General features: G+C 36.5%; 1 protein-coding gene and 1 non-coding gene across 5 annotated transcripts; both read right to left on the bottom strand.

The window, feature by feature from the left end:
- Positions 1-490: 490 nt before the first annotated feature.
- Positions 491-8,103, bottom strand: LOC145587509 (uncharacterized). Of its 4 annotated transcripts, none has more exons than XM_081644245.1 (12): positions 8,026-8,081; positions 6,900-6,982; positions 6,421-6,488; positions 4,851-4,917; positions 4,219-4,339; positions 3,828-3,893; positions 3,006-3,099; positions 2,722-2,838; positions 2,451-2,551; positions 1,877-1,951; positions 1,685-1,777; positions 491-1,178 (listed from the first exon to the last, which is right to left on the bottom strand). In XM_081644245.1, the coding sequence occupies exons 6-12, from the start codon at positions 3,846-3,848 to the stop codon at positions 885-887; spliced, it is 795 nt and encodes a 264-aa protein (XP_081500371.1). In that variant the 5' UTR covers positions 3,849-3,893; positions 4,219-4,339; positions 4,851-4,917; positions 6,421-6,488; positions 6,900-6,982; positions 8,026-8,081; the 3' UTR covers positions 491-884. The 4 variants fall into 4 exon arrangements, with proteins under 4 accessions (XP_081500371.1, XP_081500369.1, XP_081500368.1 ...); XM_081644243.1 differs by lacking the exon at positions 4,219-4,339 and adding an exon at positions 7,264-7,359 and having other exon boundaries at positions 8,026-8,058; XM_081644242.1 differs by lacking the exon at positions 4,219-4,339 and having other exon boundaries at positions 8,026-8,083.
- Positions 8,104-17,319: 9,216 nt separating this feature from the next.
- LOC145590345 (small nucleolar RNA R71) lies at positions 17,320-17,426 on the bottom strand. The gene has a single exon (XR_014101968.1). It is a non-coding gene; the product is annotated as a small nucleolar RNA R71 (small nucleolar RNA).
- Positions 17,427-17,673: the final 247 nt, after the last annotated feature.

Genomic DNA, 17,673 nt, shown 5'->3' with positions numbered 1-17,673 from the left:
TTCCCAGATGGCGCTGTGGATGCTTAGACAAAGGACAAGAGAGAGTGAATTGTTTTGAGTTCTTGAGGTCTACAAGCAAGCTTCTGGGCACACGCTTTGCTTCTTCCTGAGCTGGTGTATTTATGATGCTTTATGTAATTTTATTGCTGCTATGACAGCCAATGTCTTTTTTATACGATGTATATATAAATAATGTTTACTATCATAACTTGTGATCAACGAAATTACAATAATTAAATACATTAACATTCAACTTTTACAACATATTTAGGGCGACAGGTGTTTACTATCATCACTTGTGATCAACGAAATTACGATGATTGAATACATTTAACATTCAACTTCTTACAACATATATAGGGTGTCGCCTGCAGTACTATAATCGAAGTTGGAAATTGTATGATATGGACTGTACGAAACTTTTAATTATCCAAAATGAGTTTGGTAAAGGTCTAGTTCAAGCAAAGAAATAAAACATCATGATAGCTAATTAAGCAATAAGAGACTTTTTATTCGTCGCTCCATTTAAATTGGTTATATCCAAAATGAGTTTGGTAAGGGTCTTACATAAATAATCTCTAACCTTGAAAAAGAAAAAACAAAAAGAAAAAAAAGAGGAAAAAAAAAAAGGTGACCTCTATTCCTCTATTGCTGATAACTACAGTACTAAATTTTCTGAATGACATATATTTCCATAGCAAAGAGCCAAAGACTAATATCCAGTGCTTTGCTTAACAGACAGCAATAAGTAACTGCATTATGTTCCAATGTTTGGGTTGTGGAGATCAAAGAGAGAGGAATACCACAGCAATACCTTAATTCTGTGATGATGTAATGATGCAAGCACATACCAACAGTAAAAGACAGCAAGCCATGGTAACTTTTTAGTTGATTTTAACATCACGAAGAAGCCGGGCAGCCATGGCACCACATCTTCGCACTTCCCAGTCAGTAAGATCTCGGCTTGACTCTCCTGTAGAATCCGAGCAACCTCTATCGTTTTTCTCACTCTCAACTTCATCCACCCCGCTAGTCTTTCCTTCACTCTGGTTACTTTCTCTCTCTACAGATTCGGATGCTTGATTTTTCTCTTGATCTACTGCCAACGTAATTCCAGCAGAATTTTTTGGTTCCATTAAATACAGCTGAATACTTGGATGCTGATACTTTCTGTCCATCTGCAACCACAAAAGAGTTTCCGAGTTGGGCATTTATGTAAAGACTATTCAATGAAAGCATACTTTGAAGAAAAGGCTGTTAGAAAAAACAATTACAGTTTTATTAATCTTGTGCTTAACTTGATGATCTTGAAATTTAATACGGAGCATATGTAGATCTTCGAAGGTAGTAAATATCATTTCCTTTAAAAGTTCAAATACGTTTACTGAAAGCCAAATTCTCAAACAATTTATTAGATGGGATAAAACCAAATGTTTTAATGATCCTTCTAAATGTGAGGTAGTAGGCTTCTTGCTAGCCTTCCCAATCAAGGGAGTAACGATAACAATTTGTTCGACAACTGCTACTTGCAAGGACCAGGTAACAAAAACCTATGTTAAAATGTGAGGGTAACGTTATCTATGTACATTAAACCCATCCTTAGTCCTTGCCATGCAGGAAAGGGCCTCATGAAGCAAGATATTAGGTCAACAGTGATTGGTTTTGGATAAATAAAGTGATGTACCTTGGTTCTTGGAACAGTTTTGACATCAAAGTTGCTCTTCCACAATTGAAGCATTTGTTCGTGGACGCTTGTAGAACGTATCTCATAACCCAACTGTCCAGTAAAAATTTAAACTGCTAACTGATACTTGAACTGAAACAATTGCTACAGTAATACTTAATATAAAGTTTTTTTTTTTTTTAACATCTTTACCACAATGGTTGTGCGTGGTCCTGACAAAGCATGTATCGTTTGCAGCAGTGGATCAAGGAGATGTTCAGCATAAACCTGATATCCACACACATCAGAACCATTGCTTGCAAAAATTTATCTATACCACATTGTTATTTGTTGCTAGTCCTATACCATAGTCCTCCAGAATATTATTTTGCAGATATGCAAACAGACAAGCTATAGAAAAAAAAAAATAAAAAAGAAGGCCCTATTCTGCCCAACAGTCACCTTTTATTTATCAAAATAGGAGAACAAAAGGCCAACTAAATATACCATGTAAAGAAGAATGTAATTACCATGCACATGCCTTGTTTCATGAACAACATAGAGTGGCTGGGTAATCTGTATAGACTGTATTATCAGTTCACATAAGTCTTCCAAAACTGACAGAAAGTTTGGATTAACACTCCTAAAAACCTTTCTTTTTTTTTTTTTTGGACTTTTGCACTCCAACAAGTTTTAATTTTACCATGTCCCACTGCAGTTACTTTTGGTCATAAGCTTATATACCTTGATGCCTCCAAAGGGATAATATATATGAAAAGATACATACCACATCAGTGCCGATCACAAAATCATATGGAGGATCCACAGCTTGTATATGATCCTTATTACCCCAATCCAATTCCGCAACCTTGATAGAGCCGAATGAATCTGCAGTGCAACTCTTGCACAAGTTAGATACAAAATAATACAGAACATTGATGCCAACAAAGAGTGAAGGGTAGAGGAAATATAAAGAAGAAATAGATTTTTAAAAAATCCAAAATTATATCACAGCAGAAGTGAAAATTTAGAGCATATATCATATTGCTCTTTACTACCTGCATTGGCATTTGCCTGCATGATCCATGAAGTATTACGTTCAACATTTCGCTGTAGCAGAGGCAGAACTTCTTTCTGATCAGTTGTGACCACTTCACATCCTAACATAGCCATCCCTGGTTACCCAAAAAGAAATTTGAAGGGATGAAAAAGAATAGATACATTATCAAATTTCTAGATAATGATGAAGTTGGGATGGACCCATTATTCTCTGAACATGTGATAATACATTGGTTTCCAACTTATGCTGAAGACAGACATCTAAGGAGCAGGTATAACATACCAAAGCCAGCTACTCCACAACCTGCTCCAAGTTCAATAACTCGCTTTCCTTTGAGTTTAGATGGACAAAATCTCCCTTTTCTGCTATTCCTTTCCTGAAAAAGTGAGTGAATCATCAATAGGAAACATCTCAAAAAATTTACTAGTACACTAGATGCCTAAGATATAAGAAATTTAATAGTCCAATGGCATGGGCAAAGCAAGAGTTTATACCTAATACTCACAAGTTCTTATTAGGTGTTAAAGTCAAACATGTATAAGGACAAGCCAAGTATAATCATCCTAATCTGCCGTTCTTTTCCTTGAAAAATTTGATACAAACAGAATGCATCTCACAAACCGTCAATAGATGTGAAAGCCTAGCATAAACACAAGTCATAAGTTGCTATACCATGTTAATTTCTAGACAGATTTAAGAATGGACAAAATTCAGCAAATCAGCATACTGTTGCACAGTTGACGACATCCATGGGTCCGTGGCAAGACACAGTCAACTCAAATCACCCCCCCCCCCCCAAAAAAAAAAAAAAAAAAAAAAAAAAAAAGAGCAAAATTCAAAGTAAAATATTACAATTATAATTGAAACCAAAATACAACAATTGCATTTACATACTAAACTCACATTCTCACCTAACCTCGCATATTAGCCCATCAAACAAAGAAGATAATAAAATGTTCTAACTTACTATGTGGTTATGTTATGCAGTCTAACTTTATAACGCAAGATAATAATATGTCTCAACAACGATGACAACAAACCCAATAATTCCAGAGACTGCATCAAACTTTTAAGATATATATAAGCCTAGGAAAAGAAATATACCAGATACTTGGCAAATACCATTGATGCATCCCATACTGTAGTTCCCAAATGCTTGGAATTTGGATCCTGTCACAGCAAAGGAGAAAAAAAAGGTTCTACCAAGAGTTATCAAGGACAGGAGAAAACAGGAAAGTGGATATACGTAGTATAATTTCTTGGGTAAGGGTGGACAAATTTATACAGAATGATAAAAAGGCTAAAATCTGTAAAAGTTTATAAATTTAAGTACCAAATCAATTAAATTTTCGAAAAATAAATTTCAACTCATCCAAGCAGCCAAAAAAAACTCCCTTAAGCTCTGCATAGCGGAAATTTGTAATGCTATCTCCCAATAAATACTTCTCTAAAATTCACAATAAAAATCTTAGGGAATTCTGTGTTAGAAATTTACAGTTATATGGATAGGTTAATTTCTTAATGCCAATGGCTGTGTTTTTAATCAAAGCTCAAGCTCAAACCCCAAAAAGAAAGCTTCATCGGCAAACCAATGCAAATTCTTCTACAAGCATTACCTGAAAACATGTATTCAAATGAGTTTGAGGAAAGCATTTATTAGAAACAACTGCAGTGTGAACCACAACTGCAACAACTACATATGCTCTACACAGGCTGCATGAGGGTGTTCTACAGCTCTACTTCTCCTTTTCATAGTAATTATCTCACTTTTGGTTCTGGTAAATTTCGATTTGAGTTTCCTAATACTCTTAAATATCTATTATCTCCGCACATTTAATGCACTAATCAACTAGTAAAATAATCCTATTAAATTCATTTACATTTCTTAATTTGTGGAGTAAAATGGAACAACCAAGTACTCTGAAATAAGTTTTGCAGAATGATATCCACATCATAAAACCCATCACTTTCCGAAAAGTAGTAATGTCAATGACAATATTTTTTTGTTGAGCCAACAAAAGTGAAGCAATAGAGCCCCAAAAAAGAAGAATTAATGTTCGGAGAGTTAGATTCCTAGGCGGGTAGAAGGAGCGTGCCTATAAAACTAGACAGGAAAAGGCAATGTACCTGAGAAAATTGCAATTGATTTCCCAGTAAGTCTATTCTAACAACTGATGTGTCTGGCAGATTCAACCTGCAATAGCACATCAAGATAATGTAAGAAGCTAATCAGCTATTCTAAGTTAGAAACCTGTCATAGTAGCTCTACTCAATTAGTTAACTACAGTTTTTGACATTTCAAGCTCTAGTACGAATGGCAACAAATCAGATTTGAATCAGGTACAGCCACGTCTATAGGCATCTATTTGAAAATCACCAGTACCCACTCCCATATAATTTTTTTTAAATACATACATATATGTAGCCAATGATAGAACTGAGTAAAAAGATTATCTAATAGATATTCCGATACTTTATTACTTCTTCCAATGCTTTTGGCAATGATTTACAACGTGATTGGATCATACAGCCATGAAGCTAAATAAAATACTCCATATATCATAAAAAAATATTTATCAGGTCTCTGCCGAAACACAGATCAACTACAATATATGCATTTCATAACAGAAGACAACACAGTCGTTTCCAAGCCCTGGCATAGATATCCTATAGTGTTGGTAAAAAAAAATTAATCAGTAGCTCTGTAATACAAGCATATGTTATCTGGATATGCGTGTCCTTTGGGCTAATAATATAAGTGATGCAATGTCACCTGTATGTAATTTGAAAATCCATATCCTAATTTAATCCATATGATTTATTGGACTCCTACTTTTTCAACATATCTAATTTGCATGGAGACAAATCGGACAGCTACAGGTGGGCCTGCCAACCCTACTGCAAGCATAAGCAAACTTTACATAATGATTGGTAAAAATTACAAGCGCAACACTAAATTACACTTGGTTGTACTACTTTTCACTTGAATCAGTTCAATTAATAAGCTATGTTTCAGAAATGAAATTTTGGAAAAAGAGTGAATGACATTAGATGATTAAACTGAAATATACGGAATGGCAAGTAAATTTATACGTAGTAGTTAATATTCTGAAGCAGCTGCAAGGAACAAAGAGTAAACATTTGACATGTTCAAGTTGACACCTCCTCAGGTACTGAATAACATAAAATCAAATCCCAGAAGAAAATGCATAGGTCCTTAAAGATTGTCTGGAGAAGCTTCATGTTGGTGAACTCTAAGAACTTTAACATTATATCTAATTGCATGTATGCAATACACAAATCAAAATATCATATCCACATCCTTCCTCTTGATTGAACATGACCTTCTATCCAGAATTCTTAGTCCCAAACACTTCTAGTATAAAAAGAAACAAGAAAATCTCTTTTGGATCTAGATAACAACTCCTACCTTTGCAAAATACTCCATAGAAGACCAAACAACAGCTCAATAGAATTCATAGTATATGAGTATATCCATTTTTGTAACATGGCACAGATGAAGGCATAGTCAAGCATTTCTCCTGAAATATGCTATGGACCACCTTTATAGATATATAAAAGCATGACATATATATCTAGCATTTAATTAAAATTAAATACCTCCTTCATGCAAACTGAAAGCGAAGTCACTGCAAATAAAATTCAGACAAACTAATCATAACAATAACCTAATTACCTGTCAGACTCCATACTTGCATCTATTCCAAAATCCAATAGCTTGCAGTTAATTTTTTGCAGTGAGGCCTGTGACAATAGACCATAATAAGTAAGTAGAAAATAGGGAACCATTAAATTTTGATAGAATGAAACTGCTTGCACTTATGGGATTGAGGGTTTGCTTGATTGATTGAAGACTGCTTGCACTCATGGAATGAGCTATGCTTCATAACCAATAAAGTAGCACTTAAATGGTTCAAAAAGCCATTTGTACCCACATAACATATAAATTTGAGATTTGACTATACAAGCAAAGCGTCTATACTCTATATAGTTCATCAGAAATTATTTTTTATTATTACCCTTGTCTCAAATATAGAATAATATGCCAAAGTTAGCTAATTTGCCGGATACATAAATTGAGCAATGATTTTTTAATAACTTTTATCTGATCTCTTTCTTTTCATTGTCTATTTTGGAAAGTTGAAGCCTCCTTACCAAAGATGAGCTAGGGGAGATTCAGACTGTTTGAAAATCAGAAAATGGCCAATTTACCCAGGTCCTCTTTATTATCCAAATACCTGAATCCATTTGCAGGGTCAGATATATGTATCAAAAATTTAAATTGAAGAGTTGGAGTAACAGAGCTAGCAAGAACAACCCTATCTACATGTCAAGCATAGGGTGGAGGACAGGAAGTATTACACCATAAAGTGATGCTCAATACCTAAAACTCGAAAGGCAGATTGAGACATGAAGGGTTTACATCATACTGTGATCCTGCTAATCCCCGTTTCATGGTCAAGCTTTACATGAGAACTACTTAAACAGTAAAGAGTTGGAGTACTTCGGAAATACGTACATTATGAAAAGCTTCCAAAGGAATCACTGGGGTCGAAATCAAAATTCTTTTTTGCGATAGAAATGAGAACTAGAAAGCCACTTCTTTGTTAATGAGCTACAAGCAAAGTTCAAACCACATTTCAATGTCATAAAATTTTGGAACTACCAGTTTTTCTGCCAGAATTATTAAAATAAATAATATTATAAACATTATCTGCCTTACTGTAATACAACCCTCTCACACAAAAATTGCTTGTATTCTAACCTACAATCAATACCCTGTAAGTTCAGCTGTAACAAAAATGTTTTGGAAAATTTGGTAATTTATAAACATACCCATAAAGGCTAGAATTGCAAAATTTACATCTTTAAAAGATAATCCGAAATTTATCAGCAACCACCACAACAACTAAACGCAACTAGTCATGCTATTTACCACATATGAAGCTTAAAAAGAAGAATCCCAGATTTTAACAGTAACCATAAAAAATACTACAAATCATGACGTTGGAGCTATTAATTTCAGTCTACAATCAAATTAATCAGATAATACCAAAATAAGGAGTAAAATTTAATAAAAAGTAGACTTTTTTTATCAATTGAATGCACTTTGAGAGCCAAAATTAAAATTGAATTGACAATATAGAAGATGAAGTTAGAGAAATACCCAGAAATATAAATTGAAAGTTAGAGAGGAGAGAAAAAGTTTGTTGCAGTTAAAGGGGAATTGGTTGATTGAGTGATAGAGAAGTTGGGTGTTGCCGAAAGAGGATGAACTCACCTGGGGGCTGGCGGCTGAAAAGTACTATGCCGCCGGACTGTCTGCCGGTGATTATTCGACAAGGTTGTCCAATGGTAATTGAGATTTTTTTTTTTTTAATGAAAATTTGCAAATTGTAGCCGTTTAAAGTTATTAGCATTTTGCATAGATGAGATTAGTATCACTACAATCCAAAGTCCGTGCGTAGGGTGAGTAAGTCCCGAGTTAGGGTTTTGAGAATGAGTTTCCTTGCGATTGTTCACTATTCTTGACCGATTTTTAATCTTTACTCAATCAATTCCTCTGTTTTTTTCTATTCGTGTGATCAATGGGGGATGATTTAGTGAAAGACTGAGAAAAGTTGCGATTAACAGACGAGGAGGGTGTAGTTTTAGGAGGTGATTACGTAGAAATTGTCAGTGAGAATACAAAAGCAAAAATCAATCTCACTTTGGTGGGAAAATTATGGATTGTTAAACCATATAATCTGGAAGCAATGAAAAAGACTTTGGCGAACGTTTGGAGGTTGAAGGAGAAATTCGCGATTAGGGTTGTTGAGTCAAACCTGTTTGTTTTCCAATTCCTTTGCGTGAAAGATAAGGAGCGAGTTTCGGAAGGGCGACCATGGTTTTTTGATGAGAAATTGCTCCTATTGCAAGAGGTGGTTGGTGATGAGCAACCCTCTGAAATTGAGTTCAAACAGACGCTAATGTGGATTCGTTTGCTAGGTGTGCCACTAAACAAACGCTCCCTGGAAGTCATGTATAATGTGGGGGAGTTCTTGGGGGGCTTTCTTGAGGCTGATGAATCTGATCCCCTTGGTTGGTGATAGTCTGCGAATAAAAGTGTTGGTTGATATCAATAGACCTTTGCGTAGGGATCTTTTCCTAGCAACGGGGCAAAATCAGTCTCGTTGGGTGGATATCAAGTATGAAAGATTGGCAGATTTTTGCTTTTTCTGTGGGAGGCTACAACATACTGAAAGAGAATGTCAATATAAGGAGCAAGAGAAAGGAGATGAGGCGAAGATGGTATACCAGTATGGACCGTGGCTTCGTGCGTCCCCAAAAAAGAGAGTTAAAACCGATATGGCTGACAGAGAAGTTGAGAAAACGTGGGTTGAGCGTTTTAAGAGCTCAGCAATGTTAAAGAAAATTCCCACTTATAATGACCCGGGGGTCATTAAATTAGGACCTGTTGGGGCTGCTAGAAGGTTAGCTTTCTCTTCACCGTCTGCTCATGGTGAAAGTGAAAAGCAAGCTCATATAATGACAAAGGCAACTAAGCTACTTGCGGTGCCGGATAGCAGTGGGAAAAATCTGGTGCTCAGAACAGTAGGAAGAAGGAATTGTAGTGATGATGAAACAGAGGAGGAGCCAAGAAAATTAATGAATGTGATAAAAAGTGTGGAGAGTGAAGTAGTGAGTCAGGAGAAAAAAGATGGAGTGGGATTAGAAGATGTTTACAGTCAAGAAGGAGTGGTGATGATGGACACTAGGGAGACAAATGATAGGAGTGATAGTCATAATATGGAAAATGAGACTAAAAACTATGAGTGGGACACTAAGGAGGAGGGTGAGTTAATGAAGAAAGCTGCTAGGGTAAAAAAAAAAAGGCGAGGGGCCTTAGGAAGGTAGTTCTTAAAAAGAGTGGTAAAAAAGGAGATGGGGAAGGTGTGTTATTGAGTGGAGGTAAAAGGGGATTTCAAGACAAAGGAGGAGAGGAGTATGAAATGGTAGTGGGTGGAGAAGAAGCTGACAGTGATGCCAAGAAGAGGAAGGTCGAAAATCCTACTGACAAAGTGGCGGGCCCCATAATGGGCTCTCGGTGAACAATGAATTACGCCCTTTCATGGAATTGTAGAGGTTTGGGGAGTACCTCGGCGATTAATGCGGTTAAAAATGTTGATATTCTTGAAAATTCCCAAATTATGTTTTTGTTCGAAACAAGGTTGAAAAGCCACGAAATGGAAAAATTAAAACATAAGTTGAAGTTTAATAATCTGCTTGTTGTGAGTTGTGTTGGAGAGGGAAGAAAGAGAAGTGGTGGTTTGGCCCTTTTATGGAAAGATACTTTGGAGGTGGAAATAAAGTCATATTCTTTGCACCATATTGACTCGTGGATAAAAATTCCTAGCATGCGGGGTTGGAGGTTTATAGGAATTTATGGCTACCCGGATGCTGAAAATAAACATTTAACTCGTGTCTTGTTAGAAAATTTGATCGGTGACCCAAATACTCCATGGGTTTGTGGAGGTGACTTTAATTTGATGTTGATGTCGAGCGAGAAACAAGGAGGAAATGATTTAATGTTGTTGAGGCTGATATTTTTCGAGAAGCTGTTACAAGTTGTGAGTTGATGGATTTGGGTTTTGTTGGTCATGGCTTTACTTGGACCAATAATCAAGGTGGTGATCGAAATGTTCAAGAGCGTTTGGATCGTTTTTTAGCAAACAAGACATGGAAAGACCTTTTTCCTGGATCGTTTGTGTCTCATTTATCAAAGAGAAAGTCGGACCATTTGCCCATTCTTTTATGTGTTAGTGAGGGAGTAGGGGAAATAAAAAAGAAAAAAAATTCAAAAAATATAGATTTGAAGAAATATGGCTGAGGGATGAAACATGTGGTGATATTGTGAAGGAAGCATGGGATTGGGGAGGTGATATTTGTTCGAAAATTGCTCACACCTCGGGCAATTTGAGTGCTTAGAGTAGAAAGAAATTTGGTGATTTTATAAAAAAAAATAAAGGACTGCAGAGCTAAGATGGAAAGCCTTATGGGGGAGACACAAACCGAGGAGATTATAGCTCAAATTCGGGCTTTGGATGATAGAATGGATGAGTTGGAGAGAAGAGAAGAGTCATATTGGAGGCAACGGAGTAGGTACGATTGGCTCAAAAATGGTGATAAAAACACTACGTTTTTTCACACAAAAGCTAGCCAAAGGAAGTCAAGAAATCATATTAGGGAGTGAAGGATGCGGCTGGGAACATAGATCAAGATGAAGAGCAAATATCAGAAACTTTTGTGCGTCACTTTGATGATTTAGTTGCTTCGGGTGGGCATTATGATATGGATTCCGTGATCGAAAAAGTTGACTCAGAACTCTCAGATACTCAAGTAGCCGAACTTGCTGCCCCTTTTGATGGTGAGGAAGTCCGTGAGGCGCTTTTCCAGATGCACCCTACTAAAGCCCCTGGCCCGGATGGTATGTCTCTTATCTTTTTCAAAAAATTCTAGAATGTTGTCGGGAAAGATGTTATTGATAATACTTTGAGCATACTAAATAATGGTAGAGATGTAGGCCCTATTAATTAGACATACATTGTTTTAATCCCGAAAAAAAAAAGAGTATGAGTCTCCTGTTGATTATAGGCCTATTAGTTTGTGCAATGTCTTGTATAAAATTGTGTAAAAATTTTGGAAAATAGACTAAAAAAAATCCACCATGTATTATTAGTGAGTCTCAGAGTGGTTTTGTTCCTAGTAGATTAATTACTGACAACATTTTGGTGGCCTATGAGTGTTTTCATTATTTAAGGAAAAAGAAAACTGGAAAAAAGGGTTTTGGGTTTGAAATTGGACATGAGCAAAGCCTACGATAGGGTGGAATGGGCTTTCTTGGAAAAAATTATGATGAAATTCGGTTTCCCGGAGACTTTTGTGAAGAATATTATGAAATGTGTTTCATCGGCTTCTTTTGATGTTTTAGTGAATGGGCAACCGTCGAGAACTTTTAGCCCGAGTAGAGGTCTGCGACAGGGAGACCCCCTATCTCCCTTCTTGTTCATTATGTGTGCTGAAGGATTATCTGCTCTCCTACGGGATGTAGAAAGGAAGAAGCTTATTCATGGGGTGAAAATTGGGAGACATGTTGAACCAATTTCTCACCTATTTTTTGCTGATGATAGTCTGTTATTTACTCGGGCCAATGAAGAGGAAGTTGATAAAGTTCTTGATATTCTTTCGACCTATGAGGTAGCGTAAGGCCAGAAACTGAATATGGAAAAATCAGAGGTGTCTTTTAGCCGAAACATTGATCTTGAAAAGAAAAATATGCTTCGGATGAAGTTAGCTTTTATGACTGTCGAAGGACATGACAAATACTTGGGTCTTCCGACTTACATTGGAAGCTCTAAGAATTTTTTTTTTTTCAGAATATTCAGGATATGGTCTGGAAGAAGCTCAAAGGTTGGAAAGGAACCTATCTATCTTAAGCGGGTCAAGAATCCTCATCAAATCAGTGGCGCAATCTATCCCTACATATGTTATGCAATGCTTTGCTATTCCCGTTAGTATTCTTAACGAGGTAGAAAAAATGTGTAGGAACTTTTTTTGGGGTCAAAAAGGTGAAGAGCGAAAGATGAGTTGGATAGGTTGGGATAAAATGCTCCGAGCAAAAAATCAGGGAGGATTGGGCTTTAGAAATATGAGAATTTTCAACAAGTCTATGTTAGCAAAACAAGCGTAGAGAATTCTGAGCAACAAAAATTCGCTTATGTCCCGTGTGCTTAAAGGAAAATATTTTCCTAACTCGTCATTTTTGGATGCTAAAACAGTCCCTAGTATGAGCTTTACGTGGAGATCCATATTAAGTGCTAGGGAGGTGATTGTGAAGGGTGCTATAAAAACTATTGGAATCGGAAATAGTGTGCGCATTTGGGAAGATCCATGGGTGCCTAAATTACCAAACTTTCGAATTTTGTCACCTAGGGGTGATGGAAATGACACTCCGATTTTTGTGAATAAATTATGGGAAAATCAGAGATGGAATCTGTCAACCCTCTCTGGCTTATTTTCTCAGCATGAAATTGAGGAAATTTACAGCATTCCCATACCTATGTTTGAGGAAGATGATGGTTGGTCATGGCACCTTTCAAAAGATGGTTTATATAGTGTAAAAAGTGCCTACAATCTGCTAGTTGAAGAAGAGGAAAGAGAAAAGGCAACCACATCTAATGTGCATCCTGCTTTCAAGTGGAAGCGAATTTGGCATGCATGTATACCCCGAAGATTAAATTGTTTACGTGGAGAAGTGTGAGAGAAGGCCTGCCTGTGATGAGCCGACTGATGGCTAGAGGTTTGAATGTTGATCACCACTGCCCTATGTGTGGTGAAGAGGAAGAAACCACTACCCATATGATTCTATTCTGCCCAACTGTAACCCCTATATGGAGATACTCAGTGCTGCGTCTTGATATAAGCTCTACTGATTCGACTAGCTTTAGATAGTGGTGTAATGTGATGTGTGAAAAAATCAAAGAGTCGAAATGGTGGGACACTTTCTGGAGTTTAGCTTGGAGCATTTGGTTAAAACAAAATGCATGGGTGTTTGAAAAAAAAAAAAAGCAAAGAGGAAAACTAATGTCTTGCACAAGGCTGTGTGCTTGGTTGGGGAGTTTGAAACAACCAATTCCAGAAATGCTGAAGCGAGGAATGTACAACAATTTAGTACTATGTGGAAAGCTCCTCCTGTGGGTCTGTACACTCTGAATACAAACGCTGCATTCCAGGGACAGATGCTTGGTATTGGAGGCGTGATGCGTGATGAAGAGGGAGCTGCTGTGTTTGTATTCTGCTCGACTGAAATGGGACAGATGGACGTTGATGTTGGTGAAGCACTTGCAATGCGAGATAGCCTGAAGATAGCTATGGAAGCTGGGATCAGAAACTTCATTCTAGAAACCGGTAACACAAAGCATTTTCATCATGCTAAGAAGGGTTACTCCCCTCCGTGCGTTTTTGGTAATTTGTGATGGATATCCTTATGCTTGCTCGTGGTTGTCAGAGTTGCTCCTTTTCGCTTGTTAGAAGGTCAGGCAATGTTGTTGCCCATAGCTTAGCAAAGTTAAGTTTTAATTATAGTAATTATCGTGTTTGGCTTGAAGAGCATCCCACTGAAATTCAGGGGGCCTTATGTAACGATATTGAACTTTTGGTGAATTAATAATATGTGCTAAGCTGCGGTTTTTGTCAAAAAAAAAGTTAGTATTTTGCAAATTGCAACCATTTAAAAAAAATTGCAAATTGCAGCCCAAAAATTCTTATTAATTGTAAATTGCAGCCCGATTCAACTTTTTCATCGATTTATATGTTGAAAAATATTCGGTTTAGGATTTTAGGGGCCATTTTAGTCTTTAAGGGCTCGAATTGAGCTCGAAATTAACCAAAAAATAATGTAAGTGTCTCGTTTTTACAGTAAAAAATAGTTGTCCACAAATCGATACATTTTTGTTACGTAAAACGAGACACTTACGTTATTTTTTTGCTAATTCTAAGCTCAATTCAGACCCTTTAAAAAATGGCCCCTAAAACCTTAAATTGAATGTTTTTCGACACGTAAACCAATGAAAAAGTTGAATCGGGGTGCAATTTACAATTGATAAGAACTTTTTGGCTGCAATTTGCAAATTTTTTTTAAATGGCTGCAATTTGCAAAATACAAACTTTAAATGACTATAATTGGCAAATTGTCCTTTTTTTTTTAACTTTTTGACATTTTACTTGCATTTGAGATTTGACATAGGTGCCTTGAGTTGTCCATTTTCTTAATATAACCATGATTGTATAGAATCACACTAATTTTTGATTTTTTTAAAAAATAATTAATTTTTGAATCTTTATATCAAAAATATCATACGAAATACTTCCTCTATTTAAACACATGTTTTTAATGATAAATATCTCTAATTATCAACATTATAAATTATAAAAAGTGGATATTAATAAAATATACATTGAAACGATTCAAACAAGACCGCACATGAATATGTTTTATCGTATCTATAAACCATAAAAGCGAGTCACAAAATATTGTGTGAATAGTGTAAAAGTCAAACGGTGCCAACTAAAAAAACGGAAGAATTATAACTTTAAATTTTTTTTTTTAAAAAAAAAAACTGCCGTTATACCAAATTAGCCTTTCATAAAAAGTTTTATGATTAAACTAACACAAGGGATTTTGTTTCACGTTAATTACAACTTGTCAAGGCCAAGATGTGATGAATTTTAAACCCACCACGACTATATGAATGGAAAAACTAACATTCATCTCACCCCGTGCCATTGACATCCATACCAACAACAACCACATGAATAGCGAGCCTTTAAATTAATGGTCCCCAAGAATGGCCTCGGTCTAATGGTGTTGTTGTAGCACTGATATGTCTAGTTTATGTAGTATTTTACCCCCGTCCCTTGGTCATTATTAGTAGTGTTTTTGGCTCTTTAGAGCCATTTTTATTACTAATATGTGTTTTCTAGTGTTTTCGTAGTTTTGGTTGAGTTTTGTAGTGAATTGCACCTTTGGAGTACTTTCCCGGGATTTTATGGAGCAACTACAAGCATTGGAGGAGCACGACCATCTTTCGTAGCCCAAGATCGGTTAGAGTAATCAAACCGGTGAATAAGGGCTCGACTTGTGTGAAGACGAGACATTTGGACCGAATGATTAAAGCCCCAAAGAGGATATTTGGTTTGGGCCAAGTTACGAGCCTAAACGAGGAGTCCAAGCGGCCCAAGGGTGTCCGCCCGGTGGTTCGCCCGATGGTCCGCCCGGTGGTCCGCCCGATGGTCCGCCCGATGGCGCGCCCGATCGGGCAAAGAAGACTTATATCGCAACAGCCCTTCGCCCGATCAAAAAGGCGCGCCCGGTCGGGCGGTGTGGCGCCCGGTCGGGCGCGTGTCTCTGATAGATCTTTTAAGCATCGTTTAGTTTGTTTTAGTTTAGGATTCTTGCTTATTATAAATATGTTTTTGTTAAGCAAGTTTAGGATTCTTTTTTTACACTTCGTTATTCTTCCTTTACTTTTGTAATTCTTTCTCTTAGATTTTCTCTCTCTACTTAAGCTTATTTTCTCTCTCTACTCTATATACTTTGTTCTTTACTCAACTCTTTATTCTGATTACTTTGGTAACGATTTCTTTTCTCTTAATCTCAGTTATTTATTTTATTCCTTCTATCATGTTTTATTTTGTTGCTTTGATTAGTTTAGATTTAATTATGTGTGAGTAGTTCTTTTTCTAGGGTTTATGGGGATCCATAAATAATATGAAGGGGTAATTTATTGTTGTTAATTATCAATGCTATATTAATTTCCTATTGATTGATTTAATGCTCTGTGACTAGATTAGGCCTGATCTTTTATGCATGAGTTTGACAATATTGATTCGAGATTCGAGAGATGAGAATTGATGTTTAGGTCTAGTTTCAATAGGCAGGTTAATCTATAAATGGTTAAGCCGAGATTCAAGAGATGAGATTTAATACCGGTAGATTAATTCTGTGATTGTAATACGTAGCGAAAGCCCTTTATTATCTGGTTAATTGATGCATTAATGATTGGTTATTATGTTTTACCCTGGAATATTATTTATTGGTGAACCTATGCCCTAGGTCCTTAATTCATTGATTCCTCTTATTTTATTTTCCCTACTTATATTCTTCGTAGTATAATCTTTAAATCACAACAAATTGTTACTAATAATTTAGATTGCTATTAATTAGTTAGAAATAGAAAGACTAGTTTCCCTGTGGATTCGACCCTACTTCCCTATCTACTTTAGTTAGAGGACTTAGGTAATTACTTTTTATTAGGTGATACGACTTTAGCCTGTCAAAATTTGGCGCCGTTGCCGGGGAAACGGTTATATTTTTTATTTCTAATTGTTTTTGTAGTCTAGATTATTTTCCTTCGTCCCGGAGAACATAAGTTTTTTGGGACAGTTCTCATATCTGTTGTATAGTTCTTTGTTTATGCCCAGGTGTTCCAGATCAGGCTACATTCCTTTCGATCCTGAGATCGAGCGCTCTTTCCATAGGCAAAAGAATTTATACAAGCAAATACTGGCGAGTTCTGGTGGTGAAATTCCTAGAGACCCTTCATCTGATTCTAGTGATCCAGACACTTCTTCAGAATCAGAATTAGAGATGGGAGAAAATCCACCTAAAAAGCTCAGCGACTATTCTCAGCCATCTTTGGCGCATTTTCCCCACCTTTCTCCTACGCCAGATCTTGAGGGAGTTCAATTCGAGATCAAGCCCCAATTCATCACGATGATAGAAAGGAAGCAATTTAGTGGAGCTAAGGGTGAAGACCCAAATCTACACATTGCTGACTACTGTCAATATTGTAACACTATAAGGCAAGCTGGGGTCACGCAAGACCAAATAAGGGAGATTCTCTTTCCTTTCTCTTTATGTGGAAAAGCTAAACTGTGGTTTAATGGTTTAAATAGAACTGCACTTGGCATTACTAATTGGGAGACTCTTGTTTTGAATTTTTATAACAAGTATTACCCTGCAGAGAAAACAGCTCTATTGAGAAGCGCAATTCAAAATTTCGCCCAAGAGCCAGATGAGTCACTATATGAAGCTTGGGAGAGATTCAAAGACCTGCAGAGAGAGTGCCCTCATCATAACTTAGCACAGTGGCAGTTGATACAAGCTTTCTACAATGGGATCGGAAATTCTTCTAGAGCAATTTTGGATTCTGCAGCTAATGGGAGGTTTATGAACCTCAATGTTGATGATGCAGGTCAGGTTATTGAAGATATGGCGATCCATAATTCCCAATATGGGAATCCTAGAGGTTTTGCAAACAAGGGAAAACACCACGTCGATTCTGTATCCTTTTTGCAATCTCAATTAACCTCTATTTGTCAGAAATTG

This window comes from Chenopodium album, chromosome 17 (assembly GCF_948465745.1).
Source record: "Chenopodium album chromosome 17, dcCheAlbu1.1, whole genome shotgun sequence".
NCBI lineage: Eukaryota > Viridiplantae > Streptophyta > Magnoliopsida > Caryophyllales > Amaranthaceae > Chenopodium > Chenopodium album.
This window is presented reverse-complemented; position numbering and strand designations above follow the sequence as displayed.

Excerpts from the sequence above, each read along its gene's own strand:
- LOC145587509 (XM_081644241.1), bottom strand. Across the intron at positions 1,952-2,450 it reads TTGTGATCGGCACTGATGTG|GTTTATGCTGAACATCTCCT; the intron begins GTATGTATCTTT and ends TGTGGATATCAG. Across the intron at positions 1,778-1,876 it reads GACCACGCACAACCATTGTG|TTGGGTTATGAGATACGTTC; the intron begins GTAAAGATGTTA and ends TTTACTGGACAG.